General features: G+C 41.7%; 1 protein-coding gene across 1 annotated transcript in view; it reads right to left on the reverse strand.

Annotated features, from left to right (window-relative positions):
• LOC121868593 (cAMP-dependent protein kinase catalytic subunit 3-like) overlaps positions 1–10685 on the reverse strand; it is a 47569-nt gene extending 36884 nt beyond the window's left edge. The window contains exon 1 of the mRNA XM_042369371.1: positions 9356–10685. Within this exon, the coding sequence (XP_042225305.1) occupies positions 9356–9488 (133 nt within the window). The 5' untranslated portion in view covers positions 9489–10685. The remainder of the gene's footprint in view (positions 1–9355) is intronic.
• Between the last annotated feature and the right edge of the window lie 12352 nt (positions 10686–23037).

Below are 23037 nucleotides of genomic sequence, written 5' to 3' on the forward strand. Positions count from 1 at the left end.
GGTAGGTGGTGAGGGGAGGGACAGGTAGGGACAGGTAGGTGAGGGGGAGGGACAGGTAGGTGGGGGGACAGGTGGGTGGTGGGGGAGGACAGGTAGGGAGGGACAGGTGGGTGGTGGGAGGAGGGACAGGTGGGTGGTGGTGGAGGACAGGGTGGTGGGGGGAGGGACAGGTGGTGGTGGGGTGAGGGGAGGGACAGGTAGGTGGGTGAGGGGAGGGACAGGTGGGTGTGGTGAGGGGGGAGGGACAGGTGGGTGGTGAGGTGGGTGGTGAGGAGGGGGACAGGTGCTGGGACAGGTGGGTGTGGTGGGGTGGGGAGGGACAGGTGACAGGTGGTGGGGGGGGAGGGACAGGTGGTAGGTGAGGAGGGACAGGTGGGTGGTGGGGGGGAGGGACAGGTGGGTGGTGAGGGGAGGGACAGGTGGGTGGTGAGGAGGGGACAGGTGGGTGGTGAGGGGAGGGACAGGTGGGTGGTGAGGGGGGGAGGGACAGGTGGGTGGTGGGGGGGGGAGGGACAGGTAGGTGGTGAGGGGGGGACAGGTAGGTGGTGAGGGGGGACAGGTAGGTGGAGGGGAGGGGACAGGTAGGTGGTGAGGGGGGGACAGGTAGGTGGTGAGGGGGGACAGGTAAGTGATGAGGGGAGTTAAAAGGTGGAGGAGAGAGGAAAGGTGTGAGTGGAAATGCTATGAGGTGAGAGTGGAAATGTGCGAGGTGTGTGGTGACAGGGAGGTGGTGAGGGACGAGATGTGAGGGGAAGGTCTGGTGGTGAGGAGAAAGGTGAGAGGTGGTGAGGAAAGACATTAAGAAGTGTGAGGGAACAAGTGTGTGAAGTGTGAGGGGAGAGGCAGATGTGAGGGGAGAGGCAGGTGTGAGGGGAGAGGCACGTGTGAGGGGAGAGGCACGAGTGAGGGGAGAGGCAGATGATGGGAGAGGCAGGTGTGAGGGGAGGGGCAGGTGTGAGGGGAAAGTGTGTTAAGTATGAGAGGGAGACATTAAAAGGTAGGTGAGGGGAAAGGCAGGTGAGGGGAGAGACAGGTGAGGGGAGAGAGAGACACACCTGTCATGACTTATCTCTCTCCGTGATGGGTCGTAAGAGAGACACTTGAGCTAACGGAGGAGGACGCGAAGTTGGTTGGTTGGCTGACTGCCTAGTTAGCTGGTTGGTTAGCTGGTGGGGTTGGTTGGTTACTGGTTAGCGGGTTGGTAGGCTGGTTGATTAGCTGGTTGGTAGGTTGGTTGGTTGATTAGCTGGTTGGCTGGCTGGCTGGCTGGTTGGTTGGTTGGTTGGTTGGTTGGTTGGTTGGTTGGTTGGTTGGTTGGTTGGTTGGTTGGTTGATTAGCTAGTTGGCTGGCTGGTTGGTTGGTTGGTTGATTAGCTGGTTGGCTGGCTGGTTGGTTGATTAGCTGGTTGGCTGGTTGGTTGGTTGGTTGGTTAGTGGGCTGGTTGGTTAATTGGTGGGGTGGCTAGTTAAATTCCAATCTAAAAAGTTTGTTAGTTTTGTGGCTATTTAGTTTCATCAATATTATGACCCACATGTACGTATATAAATTATGTTTCATTAAAAAAAATATTAGGATCTCTATATATGGGCACTTACACGTGACTTAATGTTTACTAAATAATAATAATAATAATAATAATAATAATAATAATAATAATAATAATAATAATAATACAATAAAAACAAGAATAAAATAACAACAACAACAACAATAATAATAATAATATAAGAACAATAACAATAATAACAACAACAATAGTAATAATAATAACAAAAATAATACAATAACAAGATTAAATACCAACACTAATAATAATAATAATAATACAGTAATAATAACAACAATAATAATAATAATAATAATAATAATAATAATAATAATAATAATAATAATAATAATAATAATAATAATAATATGCATTCGACAATAAGAGCGACTTCTTGGTTACGGAAGACCTGAGTTGCCTTAACGTGTGAAGTTACCGTAAACAAGGCAGAGATTCCAGCAGGAGGGGAGGGAGGCCAGATCGATCCCCCACACCCAGACCATTATCACATGCACAAAGCCCACCACCACATAAGGGAAAATGATCACAAAACCCGCCAATTTTAGTCGGATCACATGCCAATTCGCGAACTCGTCCTGATTAGCGGAGAAGGGGGAGGGAGGAGGGGGGAGTCTCAATGCTCCTGTCAAGTGTTAGGGAAATGTACTCTCCTTTAAATGTTCTCCGTACACATAATAGATAAGGTAAGGGCATGTTGGCGGGCAATTCAAGTAATAGCCCGCGAACTCCAGGGGGGTACAAGCCTAAAAAAAATAATAAGTGAAGCCTCGTTTTAAAGTATTTTATTAACCTGTACGTAGACGAAATTAATCTACTGTATGTAAATAAAGAGACAGAAAATAAATAACACTTGTTAGAGCAGAGAGGAGGGGGGCAAAGGCGTGTACACAAAGTTTCAAGTGGGATGACTAATGGCTTATCGCCGAGTCATCGTTTTATACCACACAATGTAAAGAGCCGGGGGACACACACACACACACACACACACACACACACACACACACACACGGTGATGCATCAACCTTAGTGGAATAGAAAATAAACTCGGATACTTCTGAAAGGTACCGAGTGATGCATATTTGTAGGAAGGAACACGACAAACCTCAACTTAGTACAGTATGTTGCTCTTCCACCTCCCCTCCCTCACTCCCACCTCAATCTCTCCCTTCCTTTCACCTTCTCCCTCCCTCTCAGCCCCTCTCCCAGTTATAGTACCAACCTAGCCCTCTCATCCCCCCCTCTCTCTCTCTCTCCACTCCCCAGGGTTAGTATTCTTAATTAATCGTACGTCAATCTCTTCCTCTTAACATCAAGTGACAATATCGACCCGTGAGTGAATTAAATAAGTTCTGGTATTTCCAATTAAGAGAAAAATTTTGACCCAATGAATCCATCTTGGTGTTATATCGTGAGTCAGTTAGGTAAGTTCTCACATCGATCAACACACAAGACATCCTGAGTGTGACTAAAGAGATTCACACACTCACACACTTGTCACAATAACATTCATCTATCAATGCCACACATGATAACAGAAAGTGCAGCAACATGTCACCGTACTCGACACAGTGATGGGTATTCCTTGACAACTTATTGGAATCAGTTGGCAATCAGAAAATGTTACTGGAAACACACACTAACCACTGAGAATGAGTTAAACGCACAGGGTAACCAAGGTCATTAGAGAGAGAGAGAGAGAGAGAGAGAGAGAGAGAGAGCAAAAAAATCTTGGTCACTTAACCTACATTTGATATCAGGACCTAAGATACATATATTACCTATACAAAAATAAAAGTACAATATACCGAGCGACCCAACACACAGACAGATGTGGATAACAATATATGCTCATTCCATTGATAAGGTGAGTAATAAAAGCATGCAGGTACCGTAACACTACCGCACAGTGGCAAACATCTCACCAGGTACAAGGAAGACAGACATACCTAACGGCAACTGGAGGTGACCACTACCACCACCCCGGGGCAGCAGGGGGCCAGGAAGTGTCGTTTCTCACAGGTAAACCCTCCAATACTTTCACAACCACACGTATAGCCCATTGTTTATAAGTATCCTATCCTAGTTCTCACGTCTATTGAGGGTGGATAAACTTAATGTACGATCCTTTGAGACTGTATACCTTTGTTAAGTGACTCACGTGGGCCCCAGACTGTGAGAAGCGTCCTTACATCTCAACTGGGGAGGGGGGGGGCACGGTGAGGAGGAAGGTTGGAGAACCCGAAGGCCTGGTAGCGACCCCTCCTGTGTGACGCAACACTACCGCTGTGACCACACGCACCTCACACACACACAGAAAGGGACTTTTATGATAGGCGACGCAATAAACACAAGAAAAAACTCGACCACCAACTCTCTCTCTCTCTCTCTTTCAACTTCACTCCCTTTCCCTCCAACACTATTTTTTCTCCCCCGCCATCACCTTTTTACTTTCTCCATCACTAATTTCTCCTCTCTCCACCTCACCCCCACACACACACACCATCACCCTTCCTCTCTCCAACACTCTCCCTCACCCCCCACACACACCATCACCCTTCCTCTCTCCAACACTCTCCCCTCCCCCCACACACACACCATCACCCTTCCTCTCTCAACACTCTCCCTCACCCCCCCCACCCCACACACCATCACCCTTCCTCTCTCCAACCTCCCCTCACCCCCCCACACACACACCATCACCCTTCCTCTCTCCAACACTCTCCCTCACCCCTCCCCCCACGCACCAGTGACTCAGTACGAAAAGTCAAGATTATTAATAGAGGCCCCCACCACCTTACCGGTACCTCCCTCCCTCCCTCACCTCTCACATTCGCACATCACTTCATCTCACTCATTTCCCTCACCTCTCACATCACTTCATCTCACTCTCCTTTCGCTCATCTCCCTCACCTTTCAGTCACACACCCCTCATCGCTCACTCATTTTCCTCACCTGTCACATTCACACATCTCTCATCTCCCTCAACTCTCAGTCACACAACCCTCATCTCTCACTCATTTTCCTCACCTCTCAGTCACACATCCCTCATCTCTCACACCTACCTCACCACTCACAGGAAACGACCATAGGAAGCTCTCAGTGGGGCCTACCACACCGGACACAAATTATCAGAAAGGGGGGGGGGAATGGTCTTGTTTGCAGCTGGGTTAGTGCGGGTATAAAATAAAATAAAAACCATATAAAACGCTGATGACTAGACTATCAATCCGCAGAATCAATGGCTGACAGTGAACCATAACTCTTTATCGATATTAATGATTTTTTTGTGTGTGTAGATATGAGTTATAATGCCCATAAGATTGTCTATAAACCGAAAAAAAACAGCCCGCGATCAGTGACTTTCATCCATATTGTTCGTATTGAAATTGTACCGCATGGCGAAATTTTCTGAAATATGAAATAAATCTCGACTTTGTTTACACCACCACCCTCCTTCCTTCCTCCCCCTTGCATCGCCACACACGGTTCACATCCCAGGCTGTCGGTCGTAAGGTATTCATTGCTGCTCGTATATTTCAGCTATATATACCGGTATGATGTAGGCTATTTATAACATGTAACATTTTTATTACTGGCGTGAGACAACTAAAACACACACACACGCACCGGCTTCAGCAGGTCGACTCTAATTTGGTCCGAACTGAAAAATTTACTTATTTCTTAAGACTAACATAAACTTACACCCACGGTACCTTAAATAATTTTTGTCCTAATGTAAATACAAATCCATTTCTCCATTCTCACCGTGTGTTTGAGGGGACGTGAACAGTAGTATATAATATTTAAGGAACAAACAGTTACTAATGTTAATTGAGAACCTTTAAAGAAAACCCTATATAAGGCACAAATCACCTGGACTGAGATATAACTATGACCCCCCCTCCCCACCCCTCAGCCAGGTGAATTTTGGTTGCCTGGGTATCACCTGCAAGGTCCACTGTTGATGTAAACAATTCTCTCTCATAGACACACTTATCAACATCTACTGTACTGTATACACAAAGGTTCTAAAAACAGTGCGGTGCCAGATTCAGTTACGTCCCCACACAGGCGCAGGAATTAATTTATCAGGCACCCCCTTTACACTGTGCAAGGCGAGGCTCAAAGGCACTACAGGCACCCAACGGAAGCACACAAAGAACAAGTTTGCCTTTTGGTGCATTGGCATAAACAAAAGTTACCGTGTCAACTTTGAACATTTTGAACAACCTCTTGACAACAAAGTGTAGTGGCCTGGACCTGTTGTGTATATGACCTTGCCAGCCTAATCAATGAGACCTTGTTTCTTACAACAAAAGAATCAGATAAATCAATGTGTCTTCTTTCTGGTTTAACAGGTCACCAGTAATTAAGGAGGTGCCGTGACCCCCAATACTGTTCAGAACGTCAGGCGAATAACATGTGACACATTTCATCATATACATAGGCTACTGGTCGCTCATTCTCCACTATAAAAACCAAGATATTATATTAAAGGCCCAACATACCAAAATTAAAACATAAATTATCATTAATAAAGAAGTAATCGTGTCCTGAGGGAGTGTATTTACAAGCCCCCACCCCCTCCCACACACACACATAAGAGCCACTGTTTCGCTACACCTTGGTCACACACAGTTCGCTGATGTCTATGCTCTCCTATCAGAGTAGACATGAAGGCTCCTGTTCCCGAGTGTATACAGACAGACACAGATACGCACGACGTCGAAACTCATTACAAATTCTTCACCACTTTCAGGACAAACACATACATACGGTACCACCAGACGCGCCCTTAGGAATAAATCTAAGTCACTTTAAGTGAGGCGGTGACGTAAAGTATCCCGTCGACACAATGTGTTCAGCGTACGTAATTAACACCTACTTAAATGTAACTCTTGCCTCACTCAGTCACTTTAATAAGTCGTTTAAATAGTGTGGAGTAATATATTCAACAGAGAATATTTGGCTAAAACTCATAGTGTGTGTGTGTGTGTGTGTGTGTGTGTGTGTGTGTGTGTGTGTGTGTCTCCTCGCTTACATGAGCTAATTAAATGTGTTATCGCACGTCCAGTTAGGAAGAAAAATATGAAAACTTTTTGAGAATCCTTCTTTGTGTCGTAACTTCAGCAAGCCAGTTATACATATATATCACCAACAACAAGATGTGTATACAAGTAACTAAATGTACGACATTTAGCGACTGCAGGTGCGAGGGGTGAGGTAAGTTGAGGGTCGCCTGGGTGTTATGTACGCAGCGATGATACCTTATTTGAGGTGCTCCAGCCTTCCTCGTCCTCCTCCGCCACCTACTGCCCTCACCTGTACACACACACACACACACACATGCGAGCCAGATTACTGTATCTCACTAACGGACAAACAACATTATAGTAGTTTTAGTGTACCGAGATATTTCGACGGCTACGGTCCTTAAGCATCATTAAAAAAATCTTGTTTTTTACACTAGGCAAATAAAAACTTACCAAAGCTGGTCGGATTAATGAACTTCCGGAATGTTACTACAGTAAAGACAAATGACTTGCTGACCATTGAACTCAACACACGGATGGAGGGTTGGATTAATTGATACTCTAATCATTGAATTCACGAGCTAAACAACTGGAATAATATCAGCGTGTGCAGTACGTCTTCAGTGTCTATTAAGGAACTCAACACTATAAATTTAACTTAATTATCCCTATCATATTACAGTTGATGTCTCCACGTGGTTATTTACATATTACAGCTGATGGACACCTTATGGCTACTGGTGTTCAATTGCGTAATATCTTAAGCTCGTGCTGTGATCATGAGATACGGGATTACTACAGCTGATGTTATCACATGGTAATATTTACATGCCAGAGGCAATGTGGTCACGCGATGGGTTTTGGTCCCACTGCAGGTGTGGTGACCATGTGGTACTATTTGTGTTTGTTTATATTTACACGATCACTGTTAACGTTAATCAGCTTTCGTCATTCATACAATTCTCATAATTTTCTGATAACGGAAAAGTAAAATCACTTTAGGGTAAATTTTACACAAACGTCGAAATAATGAACAGTCTCAGTACAGTACCGATAGTTACACACACAAACTGATGATTTACAGGGGCACAGGAACTTGTATAATAATACTAAAAAAATATTCTTACTGTCAATCCATCAAACACATAAACTAACTCGCCATATCGCAATCACTCGGCCATATACAGTATAAAGTAACTCCACCAAGACTAAATAAAGTCAACCGCACCAAACTAAACACAACCAAATTAACGAAACGAACTAACGAAAACTAAATCAACTTGTGAAATCTATATTAACGAATCTTGAATTAACCAAATCTAAGCTTAAATTGTCAACCGAACCTAAACAAACCCAACCAAACTATTTCTGGTTGTTAAACTGCAAAATGTAATTAGTGAGAATTGCTTAGGTACTTGTTACTGCTTGACGAATGACAAAAAAAAAATTTAAGGCTAGTCCCGAACACAGGGGCGTTTTTGGGTTTAAGTGTCTATCGATACTTGGCCTGCTATCTTGGCGTCGCTCCCGGTCCCCAGTTTCCTTGCTTCAATATCGATTAGGTTAAGACTACGGACGAGGAAACACGGAGTCGGGAACAAATACCCGTGCACTCCTGCATGCCCATAGGTTTAGGATCACCTGAAGATTCGTCCTCCCCAACTTATTTCACCTTTAGATTAACCATCCTAACTTTATATCGGGGTTAGGTTATGTTGTCGTTAAGGTGGTTAATCTTCAAGTGAAATAAACTGGCGGCGAACCTTCAGGTGATCCATGTCAGGGTTCCGTTGAGGAAGCCGTAACCACTCACTGCCGCTTCTTGTGAAATCAGATAATGTACCTTGCTAGGTTCAGTTAAGGCAAGTGTGGGATTAGATTACGGTGGGTTAGGTTAATATAATGTTAGGGTGATAGCTGTGTTAAGATGATTGAGTGGGTGCTAGGAGATAAAAAAAAAAAAACTATGCAGTATAATGTTTTCGTTTGCAAATTCCTGTATTTCGAGTTATTTTTACTTTTCAATTTTACCGAAAAAAAAATGATCGCACACGGTGGGTAATGTTTTGAAGTAGAGAAAATTTGGGGGATAAAAACAGCCAAAAACACTGACTATACCTAACGAAACCTTACCTTTCTTGTGGCGATTTTGCGTCGTTTTATGAAAAAACAGACGTGTTTATCTTCATGATAATGATAGTCTGCACCACACTTTGGACGCTTCTCGGAAGTTTGCAGAATAACAAAGGCCTTAAAAATGTCAATTTCAGTGGCGTTATTTACAAAAACACCATGAATGGTTTGCAATTCTGAAACCTTTCGCAGATAAACCACCTTGTGACTGACAAATTCCAACTCTTGAACATGCACAGGAGTAACATGACACCGAAGCTTCCGCTGATTGGCTGACTACCTGTACAACTGGAAAAGTATAAATTTGTGATAAAAACGCTATCGGTTTTTTTTTTTTGCTCTATCTCCCAATATATAAATCATTATGGAGTTCCGTGGTTGTCCTCTACCGAATCTTAGCCATATAAAATAGATTGGTATAAGGGGAAGATGCGTAGGGGTTAGGTTAAGATACATACTGTAGGAAGGTGTTAAAATAAGTTAAGCAGATGCTAAGTCATGATAGGAGCGAGTCATATTTGGTTATGTAAGGTTAAGTCCTTCATTAAGTTTGGTGTTGGGTCAGGTTTGGATATGTGGGGGTTTTCTCCTTAACTCATATCATAACATTTTCACACTTACCTATGGTCTTAACAATGTCGAAGTCGTGCAGGGAGTACTCCCTTGGGGAAGGTACACCGTTGGTGGAAGGCGAGGGCGGCTCTTTCTGCATGCCCACTCGCCGCCGGCCGCCCACACGCCCACCAGACATCATGGTGGTGGCAGACAACCCCTCTACCTTGAGCTGCGCCACCTTGCCGCTGTTACTTGGCTCCTGACGACTACTGAGCCCTCACGAGGCCGACTCAAGGCCCGAGGTTGTAAGACCAGTCACTTAGGCCTAGCACAAAGGTCACCAACCTCGCCACAACACTTGGCACTGTTAACAGCTGTGAGTCAAGAGGACGATGATCACTGCTGGATTAACGAGGTATTGACAGTTTTACCCCCGCCACACATACAGTACACACACCGGTTAATAGTGACAATTTTATTCAACAAACTGCATCAGTTGAGGTGACAAAGTACAACACTCGGTAAGCAATAGGTTGTATTAGTACACTTGGGTGGATCACAGTGGGAACAGTATGTCGAGCAAGTTCTACTGCCCAGGTGTGGTTCTGCCTCACAAGGCTGGGCGAAGGTCACGAGGCTGTGTATGTCTGGTGGTCACATTAGCGCATGTTACACTCTGGGGACACTGCACTTGCTGGGTGTCCCACGCCACACACTGGATGTCCCACCCCACGTAAGTGTGGGTACACAATAGGCGATGTTCACCACATACTACGTTTATCATTAGGTTGGCAGGACCTCCGACCCCGTCACCCCGATACAGTCAGACAGGGCAGCCAGGCAGGCCAGAGTGGATGATGTGATGACACCACCTCACACACCTGCCCTTCACACCACCACCACTACCGTCACACACCTCCCCACCACACACCACATATCCGGAATTCCAACTGGTGGCAGGGGTCACCCAGATTTCCCTCTCACACCCCCGGGATGGTAACTTGTCGACCAGTCTCAACGCTGTAGAACTTCCCCGGGTGAGCGTGGGGGGCACTGGGTCAAGTCCAGGGTAATAGGATCGCCCTTGGCAGCCTCACACTGACCTGGCCATTTAATAGGGAATTTAAACAGTGGACGGAGACGTCGGGCGGCAAGTGGCCACCACTCACTAGTCACCTGCGGTAATGTCAACGATCTCGAGAACCTACACTGATCCAAACACCTGTCATAACTCTCACAATAATTCGTCTCACCCATTAGGGTAGCATTTTTATGGCGTAATATATTGACAGCACACGTGGGATGCACAATGAAAAGCAAGCACACAAGATGGACTGAGCCCGGCAAGGCAACGTATCCTCTCTCCCCTGCTGCCACAGCCACACTGATGATGGCGGCGGCTCCGGAGCCTCCGTGGCAGCAACTTTCGAGCTGGACTCTCACCACTACCGCTCTCACCCTCCCTCCCTTCACCACGTTCACATGTTACGCACACACGCGTGATATCCAAGTTCTGTTAGAACACGAATATCTACGTCTGTCAACAGCTCTGAGGTAATAAGGCATTAATCATCAACTATGTCGAAAAGTAAACAGCAGACGTTGCCACACTGCACCATACGCGACGGTGATGATGGAGGTGATCACCGCGGTGCAGGGAGGCATTGTTATTATTTTTCAGCGCGTGGAAAATTAAATGCTATTGATTCCGACGATTTAATATTTATTTTTAAGTGAAACACATTCTACCTTGATTTTGACTGGTGTAATACAATTGACAACAACCACAACATGTGATCTATTATGATTTTAGAAGGGGTATTAAAATCTAACTTGCTCCACGATGTCAATGTGAATTATATTAATATGCATGCGTTGGGGGATTTTCTATTTTTTTATGAAATAAGGGTACCTTTGGGATATGTAGGACACAGTTTTAACGATAAATTCAGCACTTTATGGGTCATGAAATTTTAGTTATTTATAAATGTTATTGTTGTGCCATAAGTAAAACCAGTTAGATGCATTCTTTCATCTTCACTCATGGGGAAAGACAAAATATCAGTTACTATCAGTATAAAATGTTTCATGACTGAACTCATTATTAATCAACCGTTCACTTACTGAACCAAGTCGAATGAAATCATGACTATTCTCCAGAATATTGGTTTATCTGATTTGGGTGTCATGTAATTTGGCATATTTCTTTTTATGCGTTTAACAAAGTTTGTAGTTCTAAATCTCCTGTCACACAGTATTGACCGTCTGGATGTAATTAGAAAATCATTTATTAGCTGTCGCCTCCACCACGAATTTTAGCTCTATTTAGATATGTTGCACCTAACAAGCACAGAACGTACTTAAAAAAAAATAGCTTGCAAGCTTCGTTAGCACACTTCCTCCCCTTAATTACGTGAACGTTTATAACCTGTCAACACTGATAAGGTTTACAGCTCCGCAAGGTCGTTTCATAAGAAAAGGTGACAAAACTATTGATGTATTATTCGCCGATGGCATATACTGTGTTTGTATACAGGGGCAGATCCTGGAATATCAAAAGGGGGAGTCTAAGAAGTTGTGGGTGGGGGAACAGGGGGAGCCCGCCGAGCTAGTTTTTTTGTGGGGGTTTGAAGCCATGTACACTTGATATTAGGAGATATTGTGTGCCTATCAAACATTTAATCAGTCAGAGTCGTTTGCCAATGCGTAACTTGAGAACCAGTTTCAAGAAGCCAAATTTATTGTCATATGCAGTGGTATTTTTTAACTAGATATTTTAACTGCCATTGCCAGAGAGCAACATTCACGATGTGTATATTATATAACTAACAAAATGTTAAGAAAGGCGTGTCTTTGGGCAATGATGGTACGTTAGTACGAAATTTTAAGTACTGTACAAAACTGGAAACCTACGATGCTGACTACTGTGAACTTCCCTATTTTCAATATACGGTACTGTAGCCTGTCCTCACAACATGCAATACAGGTATACCTACATTTGCTATAACAATCCGGTATTATACTTTGTACAGTATACTGTATACTGTAAATGTACATATAAATGGCAATGAAATCGTCAATACATTTATGCTGACGATATAGTTAAGGTTAGTCAAGTTATTTTGCTTAGGTTAATTTTTTAGCAGTCTGATCTGTACACAATTTTACATATTGCAATATGCACATATTTAAGGTTTCTGTCCATTTTAATGTACTACAGTATTTGTAAGTGCATTCTAAGCTTGTAGTCTATAGACAAGTGTAGAGCTATGACAGATCTAATTAGCTGCAACAATAAAACCTTATCCCAATATTCCGCATCAGAAAAAAATTAATACTGAAAATCCCAGCAGCTCAAATTCCCTAAGTCTCAATACATTGTTGGGTTGTGTCCTTGAATAATTCCTAGGTAGAACTTATAAAAGTCCCCTGATCAGTGGTATTAGTCCCCCTGTATGAGTATTTCTTGAAGTAAAATTCACCCACTTATTGCATAGCACTGAAGACTGAGTTTGCTACAAAACCTGGTCAGGTGGAGACCCAGAGTGGTTCATGTTTGGTTGGTACATGGTAATGTGAGCCTTCTTAGCCCTGCAGTTTGGCACTCTCAATATGAAAGTGAGTTGTGTGTTGAACTTGAAAATTATTGCTTGACTCACACTAATTGCATTGATAAAGTTCCACCCACAAGACAAACCCCTCACTGAGTAAAATCCTGCCCAAACATTTTGCTCTGGTATAAATACCATTAGATAATCTCTCATTGTAGACGAATGCATCATGCAATTTCTCACTGGATTCTATCTCACCAATTAATTTCTTATTTAATAAAATTACTATTTTTTAATTATAAAAATCTCACCACCTAAGTTCCCACTGAATAAAATCCGAAGACTGTTAAGACATGTTCTCATTGCATAAAACTGGACCAAGAGATGCATGTGTCTAATTGTGGAGGAGAGGGGTGATAAGGGCAGGCCAAGAATGACATTGTAAGAAATGATCATTAAAGTTAAGAACTTGATGAAAGAGGCTGCAAGAGACCATGCGCATTAATAGCTGTCGTCCCATAACTGCTGCTAAACCCATGCAGTGTGGAAATGGGCCATAAAATGTTGATGCTAAAATCCCTTCAAACAGTGTCTCATAAGACAAAATCAAACCACAAATAATAAGCTGCACAAAATCCAACCAATTTAAACTTTTCAATTGTAATAACCATTTAGTTCTCAACCCTTTGAACACACCGACATTATATTCAAGGAAATAGCATTGCATTCAGATGGTTAAGGCATCATATTAAGGGATTAAGTCACTATATTTAGATTACAGGTGCTTCTCTACTTAAGAACGTTCAACTTCCAAACTTTCAGAGATACAAACATCATCACTGAAGGGGGTTACCTGCCAGAACAGGTGTTTAATGTGGATGAGACTGGATTATTTTGAAGAAAATTCCAGATTGAACAAACATTACCTTAGAGGAGAAGAGTGAGCCAGGTTTTAAGGCTGTATCAAAGGGTATAGCTGTACTACATAGCCATAATCTTTTCATTTTTTACAATATGTTTGGTATCTACATGAGTAAAGTTAGTTTCAAGTCATTTCTGAAATCTTTCTTTAAATTCTTTTTTTCAACTTTCTCTCATGGGACTTGTTTAATCTTGGATGTACTATATGGTCATATTCAGCCTTAGAAGAACCATAACAACCTGAGTTGGTCCAGCAATTATAGTCAGTTCTTGTCATCCAAACAGACCAAATGTCCTTCCTCTTAAGTGATAAAAGTGAACTAACCCAGGAGCCCATCTCTCTAAAGTGTCACAATAGCACTAATCCAGACACCTGTCTCTTACTTCTGGTTATTCTTAACAAAGACTTTCCAGGCATTCATTTGTTTATAAAATATTCATCAGAACTAAAATAATCAGACTACTGACTTGATTAAAGATGGAAAAGTCAGAACCTTGTAACTACAGTATTTACATTTTGAACCTCTCAGTAGTTTCCTGAAGGTCTAAGCAGCATTACCCATGCTTTTAACTCTGACAAGTTTTTCTTGGTCTTACACAGGGTAGCCAGACAATCCTCCATGGAGGTAAAAAATTGAACCCACCACTATTCAAATTAACCAAAGGAATGGAGTCGCTGCCAGTTTTATACAAAAGATACAGTACTCTTTTGTTTCACATAAGAGTACAGTAGTGTATTTTGCTTTTTCCTAAGCAGTCCAAGTCAAGAGTGGTATATCACTTTTGAGTGGCCATGCCAGGAATATTGAATTAAATTAATTTTTAAATAAGGGCATACTGAAATTTCAAGGTGAAATGACAGTTCACCTTGAAATTACAGAATTAGTTCTGGCTGTGAAAATGATATACGTACTTAACATGTTTTTTTCTGGTTCATTAGTTAAGACACTAACAATTGCGTGCCAAAAGAAATTCTTCTAAAAGCAAACTAGAATACAAAAGTGGGTGGAAAAGGTTGTAATTACTTCCAAGGGTAATTCACACGAGTGCTTACTCAACAAGATGTAAAAAAATATACAGGCAATAAAAAACAACTACTCCATGTTCTCTCGTGTGCAATGAATTTTTCAGTCAGAATTATAAAATTTTAAGGCTCTGCATTTAATGGGTTTTAATATCTGTGCAACCCATTCAATACTCAAGAGTCCAAAGAATCAAACTTTAAAAGTCATGGACCATCACCTTTTAATTCTTAAATATGGGCAATGATATGGCTGAGCATAAATACAAATGGGTGTAAAAACATTGGGCTTTACAATCATTTGGCATCTAGTCAAATACAGTCAAGTTATTTCAAGATGGTTCAATGGGTCCTGATGTTCCCAAACAATCAAGTTAAGCAGTGATATATGATGATTTATGTCCCACAGTATCAGCACACAACTTCTCCCACCACAAGAAACATTGTCAATATACTGACCTCACCCAGTCTGACCAAGAACATCTTAACACTGCTGCTATTCCATATTGACCTGGAACAACTTACATTACCCAGTGTATGGCCCAGGCAGTAGTAGCAGTCACCACATTGATGTAAGATGAATTGGATTCACTGTGACCCTGGTAATAGTTATACTGTACAAGGTATTTCTACATCAAAATGATCCAAGTGGTCATTGTGAATTTGCATCCCGATGAGCTTGCCAGACACACAGGGTTTTACTACCATGTCTGGAGAAACAATTATTGAGAAAGAATAACACAGCCAGATCAATCTTTTTATTTTCACTTATAGTATTTCTTTTTCAGTGAGGGTTTGTGCATTACCCTTGAGCAACTAAAATAAAATAAAAATATTCTTAAAGAATCATATCACATCCTGTGAGTGTCACAGCTTTAATTAATAAGAAAAGTACAGTACAGTACCTTTTTACATTCTTTTTGTTGTACAAGAACCAGACCTATATGACCTACCCCTTAAGCTGTGGGTTGTGTTTTATTAACTGTCTCTGCAAAAGGCATTGTGCAAGGAATGTACAAGAACTGTTGTACCAACACCACTTATACAGTACAGTACTGCAATCTCATTCTACATTACTTGAAATGTCTGAAGTCTTCACATGAAAACTACAAATGCTATTTAGTGCCTGATGCACATTAAAACATACATATACAATACTTCCTTTTTATGAGATATCTGGTCCAATGCAGTAAAGGTAATTTTAATGAACAATCATTTTTTTCACTTACAAAAGTGTAAAATTAAAAATGACCCATGTACTCTACATAACAATGACTTTTAACAGTATGACTATGTAATGAATACTAACATGACTACAATATTATGGCCAAATTCCTTTGAAAAGCCTTTCTTATCTTTTCTCTGAAAAATTGTACATCCATATTTCCCAGTACTAATACTCTTCTTTCTGTGTATCAAGTTTTTGTATCACACTGCATATTTACATCATATATTTTAATTCTCTTTTAATAATTTCCTGTCAATCCTGTGAGGTTTATATTTCAAGGAAATTGGCAGTTCATCAGCATACGCCTGGACACTTCAGAAATTGGCAGCTAATCTGCATACACCATGGACAACTCATAGAGAATTTGCACAGAGCACAGAAATATGTCCACTTTGATAATACTTATCACAGTTTGTTTCTTCATTGTACAATATTCAGCATATCCTTACACTGTAGACAAAACAAATCCTCACGCTGAGGAATCTAAAGGCCCTGTCATATACTAACATCAAGTAGAGGTAATATTTTTTTCTTATGTAAACATTAAAAGTAAAAGTAGTAAAACTTTGGGGTTTCAAGCACAAGAGTATAATACAACAGCCTAATAATAAAATGACAGAAAAAACAGGGTTCAGGCACAGCCTAAGATATCAGGCTTTCCTTTTCAAGGGCACTTTAAATACTTTCTGTTAGCTTTACTATGGCCTCTGTGAGTGGGCACACATAAACATGGCTAGAAGGCCCAATCACAAAGATGCAATACCTAGTACAATACATGACATGTTCAGCTAATTATCTATATTTCGTAAATTTCTTCAGCCATCAAGACTAATACATTATTGCTTCACAAGTGCTTTCCATGACAGCTCTTTTCTATTCTGCTGAACTTGTACCACAGGAAAAAGGAGCAGCCATCTCTCTTTTCATCACAATTACAAATAAATTGTCCACTTAGTAATATACTAAATAATGACTATGATCAGTACATCCCTGGGATCCGATGCACAAGTCAGGAACCTAACTCAAAGTTTAATGACCATCTTTTCTGGAGTGATCATTAATATTTGACAATATATTCAGATTTATCAACATTTATGAACATCTTTATTTCTAGACTTAAATATATCTTTGCACCTTTTTGGAAGGCCATAATTACCACTTAAAATATAATTCCCATTTATGCATCACTAACTTGTGTCTAATAATCACACACCCACGTGTTTAAAAATACATATATCATTTAATTTCAATAATACTAATCTTTACCTATGGTGGCACTGTAACTCTTATAACAGTGCTAGAAGTACTTAATTATTATTACATGAGAGGAACAATTTAATGATGAAGTTCATGAAGAAACATATGGACAATACATGCACCAATCAACACTGTGCAAGTTGGGGTAATTGGAGTTTATGTGATAAGGTATAATTGTATTAAAAAATTTCTATGAATCTTATAAATGATGGCTTTTGGAGATGAATTCTTAATACTAAATAAGAATAAAGGATTGATTTTAGGAAACCCCATTTCATAGCCAAGTCAAGACAAGGAGTCTTATGTATTGTACCTATCAAGTCAATGAGATATCAAGGCTAATCCACAGTACTGATGACTGGCACCAATCAAACAATTAGTACAGTAGAATGTCGATTTAACGTGAATCGATTTAAGATTATTGATTTAAAGCGACAGCCACAATGAAGGACAATGTTTTAATTTAAAGCAAATCTTTCCTATTTTGCGAGAGTCAATCAAGGAGCATCATATTTTAAATTTCGCGCCTAATGTTTCCCACCAGACTCGTCTCTGGACACGCTACACGGCTGCCCGCCACCCTCCACACCCTCAAGCATCCTCAGTTCTCACGCTGATGCTCTAGTGAACGGTCATACTGTGTGACACTATCTCTTCTACCACGTGTATCAACCATCACCATTATGTCCAAGAGGCCAGCTACTACATCATTAACTACCCCACAGGCCAAGAAATCAAGGCAAGCACTTACACTGGAGCAGAAAATCAAGGTGCTGGAAGCACTGCAGGGTGGAAATGGTGCTTCAAGTGCGAGATGTCAATTTTGACTGTCGGAGAGCTCTGTCCGCACTATAAAGCTCAACGAGAAGAAAATTAGAGCAGCCTATGCTTCACCAGATGTTGCCAAGGATAAACTCAACCTGAAGAGTACGTACTATGTATGGTGAGATGGAAGAAGCACTTAAGTTATGGGTAGAAGACATGCAGCGCCGAAAATTTCCTCTCATTGGCCCCTTGCTGCAAAACCAAGCCTACGAAATACAGTCTCGGATACAGTACTTGAAAAGGAAGGGAAGTCTATCAAAGACAGTAAGTTCACAGCAAGTACAGGTTGGCTGTACAAATTTATCAAAAGGACGGGGCTACGGAATGTGATGCTTTCAGATGAAGCTGCATCTGCCGACGCGAAGGCGGCTGAGGATATGAAGAAAGTTATGAAGGATATAGTGTTAGAAAATGGTTACTCTCCTTGCCAAGGTTGAAATTGTGATGAAACTGGACTGTATTGGAAAAGAATGCCCAAGAAAACCTATCTAATGAAGAGTGAAGAAAAAGCACCAGGATTTAAGGTCAGCAAGGACAAACTGACGATTCTCCTCAAGGCGAACGCATCAGGCACAGCACGAATGAAGCCACTCGTTATCCACCACTCAGCTAGACCATGTGCCTTGAAAAATGTGCACATCCCAAAACTTCCTGTAATTTGGCGAACAAACAAGAAGGTGTGGATGACTTCTGATATTTTCGATGAGTGGTACATCAGCCATGCCGCCCCATTCATCAAAAATTAAAATAAAAAATTGAACCTTAGCATCAAGGCCTTGGTTCTCATGGACAACGCATCTAGCCACTCCAAACATCTGTGCAGTGTGAATAATGACGTAAACTTGACCTTCTTCCCTCCGAATGCGACTTCACTTATTGAACCGGCTGGTTATTTCAAAGTTAACCAGGTTGGAACACACATATATTATATTGGGCTTTAGTAACAAAACCCAATTGAAGTTTCTTCTTTTTTTAAAAAGTATTGTTTGTATAATTCCTGACTGTAGATCAACCGTAACTTCCACTATTTATGAGCGTGAAGAGAGAGGACGGCGTCTATGTATATGGACGTGAATCAACGTCAGTACGATGTAAGTTTATGAGTCTGATTGAAAATGGGCGCCGGCTTATGTGCGCTTACACAAGTGCTGACATATAGTCAAATGAGCCAAGGAATCTTCCACTCACGTGTTCTATTCATGACAACTCATAGCTAGTGGAAAGTTACAGGGGGAAAATTTGAATATAAATTAAATGTAAAGAACCCATTTATATAATACTTCTGTTGATGAGACAGGGGCCATTACATTATTCAGCCACTAGATCAAGGTGTTATTGCCTTGTTCAAGAGATATTATCTCAAGAATACCATGAGGCAAATGGCTGAAGCTATGAACAAGGACAACAATATGACTGCAGCAACGTTTTGGAAGAGCTACACCATCAAAGATGCCATAACAAACATCACACTTGCTTGGAAAAGTGAGCCAGAAACTGCACTAAATGGAGTGTGGCATAATCTGTGACCTGAGATAGTCCATGAGTTCAAGGGATTTGATGAAGGCAAAGATGTGAAAGACATTCTGAAGCTCGTTAAGGAAGTGAGAGGTGATTCAGGATTTCAAGAAATCCAAGAAGAGGATGTGGCTGAACTGCTTGTTAGCATGGGGGATCCTCTCACTTCTGAAGAAATCTTGGAGATGGTGGAGATGGCGAAAAAACACGAGGAAGAAGAGGAAGCGACAGGTAAGCCCCCAAACAGTGGAGCAGGAACTGACAATTCCTAAGCCGAGGGAGTTTATGCAGTACGTCACTTCTGCCACCCAGTCTGCACTGCAACATGACCCTGATATGGAGGCGTTGAATAGGGCTGCATCTATGTACTCTCAGCTGCTAGATCAACTGATTATGGCCCAGCAACAGAAGAAACTCGCCTCATTCTTCCGTTCATTATCCTCATCAGGTGGGTTTGTTATGAAACCGTGTGTTATGAAACCGAGTGTTTATTGCTTGGAAAAATAGACATTAAATTTTGGGTATACGATATGTAATAATTATGGGGTAGAAATTCAATAATTTAATGAATGTTTTCCATTCCTTCAGCTTCTGAGGTAGCCGGCCCATCTATGTCTGGGCAGACAAGGCCGTCATCCAGTGCTTCCCGCGTGTCAACAGCCACACCACTAGACAGTGTTGTGGATGATGAGCTCGTTGAGTTGGGCTCTGCATCTTCAGAGGATGAATTGCCTAAATGTGATAAAAAATCTAATTTTGATAGCATAAAGAAATTAAAAAATAAGTTGAGAGGAAAGTGAGTCAGACGAGAGGCGGTTGGAGCGCGGCACCAGCACCACCACCCACCTCCATCAGCTGATCACTAGTAAACAGACCATTTCGCATCCCGTAATTTTAGCTGTGTTGATTTATGAGTGCTTGTTTTAACATAATACTACAGCCTGTACGAAACAATATTTTGTTTATTCTAGGAGATGGGCTGAGGTGCATCTAGGTGTATACTCTCAGTGGCCCAAGGCAGCAGACGGTACTACGCAGTACCAATACCATCCAGCTCTCAACTCGACTGCTGGGAGTGCTTGCTGCATATATATCATTACACCATATATTTTTCTCATATTTACTAGTTAATAAAAGTCTTTGTTAGTATTTTGTGTTTCTCTCAAGTATCAAACTAAATTTTTCCATTGAAACAACACTTCGATTTAGAGCGAATTCGGTTTAAAGCGACCTTTCTTGGAACGTATCTCGCGTTAAATCGTCATTCTACTGTACAACTATCCCATCACAAGAGTTTTGTGAGGTGAAAGTCCAAAGTCACCATTCAACGTTGAGAGCCATATGAGGTTTGGTACCATGGGTGTTTCCACAATACAGCCTTCTCATGTCTGTTACCAGCCACCTTGGATTTTACAGGAACACGTTTCAGTTCAGTTGAACTTCATAATAAGCCTGCGAGGAGAATTATAATCAGCCCCCAGGTAACCCTTAACAAGGCTTCCAATAAACCTATGTTCAGCCTCAAACCAGACAGTATTTCCAACTCTACAGAACAGATATTCACCTGCCTATAATAAAGGATGGGCAAAGTTACATACAATGTGAATTCAATCGGATACAATCCTAACACAAGAACCATGAATGACTAGTGGCTCAGCTACCATAGGGATCACTAACACAATTGGAACAATTATTTCAACCTGAATTAAATACTGTAAAGGATGGAATCATACACATAATGTTAATATGAAAGAGTTGCGTGGCGTTGCAATAAAGCTCCTTATGTAATACAGGTAAACCTCTATTTACGACATAGATATAGGTGTAGACAGCCTAGTATGGGCCAATAGGTCTGCTGCAGTTTCCTCCATTTTTAGGTTCGTATAAGTTATAGTAGAATGAATAAGAGACACAGGAGTCGGTGATATGTTCTGGGTGAGAGGCAGACCATTTTTTTTATGGGGGGGAGGGGGTTTGTGTGTTCTGTCTCCCCCCCCCCCACAGTTGCGCTTCCCTTCCTCTCTACCTCACTATTTACAGCATCTGTTCTAATTGTGTTAGAGAGATGAATTTGATACCATAATGATCATGAATAAATTCTCTACCAAACTTTTCTAATAAAGATACAGTAGACCCTTGCCATTCGCGGGTTTGCGATTCGTGATTTCGACGATTAGCGGTAAGCAGATGGCGGCTAGCTTGTGAGCCTTTTCCCGCAGCGCAATGATTCACCCCACGCGCCAGCGGTGTCTCATCTCTCTCTGTTCGCACTCACCCACTGCCTGTGACCCAGCATCTCGTGTTGTACTCTCAAAACTTTAGTGTTTCTTTGTGAAATGGCCTCTAAAAGATAAGTCATAAGTCAGTGATGACCCTGACAAAGAAAGTTGAATTATTAGAAAAGTTAAAGGAGGGGATGAGTGCTGCCGTGGTTGGTCGGTTGTTTGGTGTGAACAAATTCACAGTGCGGTATATAAAGAAAAGAGAACAAACAATTCGTGATTCCGTTCAAGCGAGTGCTCCTGCAAGTGCTAAAGTGGCACAGGTTGTTCATGACAAGAACACTGTAAAAACGGAAAAAGCACTGAACATTTTGATTGAGGATCAGCACCGCAAAAATGTTCCCATTGACAGCAATGTGATTTGTGAGAAAGCTAAAAGTCTTTATGCTCATTTTTACGAGTCAACAGGTGGTGAAGGGGCTAGTCCAGCTACTGAATCAACTTTTAGTGCCAGTAATGGTTGGTTCGAGAATTTTAAGAAAAGATTCTCTGTCCATAATGTGAAGCTGTCTGGGGAGGCCGCATCAGCTGACCACAACTATAGATGCATTTTCTGCCATAATAGAAGAGAAAGGCTATACACCAGAGCAAGTGTTTAATGCCGATGAATCCGGTCTATATTGGAAAAAATGTCTGGTAGAACATACATAAACAAGCAGGAGAGGCGTGCCCTTGGGTTCAAGTCAGCCAAGGACAGAGTGATGCTCATCTTCTGTGGCAATGCAGCTGGCCACATGATCAAACCTGGCTTGCTTTGCCACTCAGCAAACCCTAGGGCTTTAAAGGGTAAAAACAAGAACCTTTTGCCAGTTTTTTGGCAGTCAAACAAAAAGACATGGGTCCAAGCATTCCTGGATTGGTTCCATAAATGCTTCGTCCCGGAAGTGGAAAAGTACCTTGCTTCCAAGAAGATGGAATTCAAGGTGTTATTATTGATAGATAATGCACCAGGCAACCCAAAAAGTTTACAGTTTAGCCATCCAGGTGTAGAGATGGTGTTCCTACCTCATAACACCACTGCTCTTATCCAGCCTCTCGATCAGGGTGTAATAGCACCTTCAAGGTATATTACACCCGACACTCTTTTGGTCGTATCTGTAGTGCCATGGACGCAGACCCTGACCTTGATGTTAGCAAGTGTTAGAAGG

The sequence above is a fragment of the Homarus americanus genome, unplaced genomic scaffold (genome assembly GCF_018991925.1).
Source record: "Homarus americanus isolate GMGI-L3 unplaced genomic scaffold, GMGI_Hamer_2.0 scaffold59495, whole genome shotgun sequence".
Lineage (NCBI taxonomy): Eukaryota > Metazoa > Arthropoda > Malacostraca > Decapoda > Nephropidae > Homarus > Homarus americanus.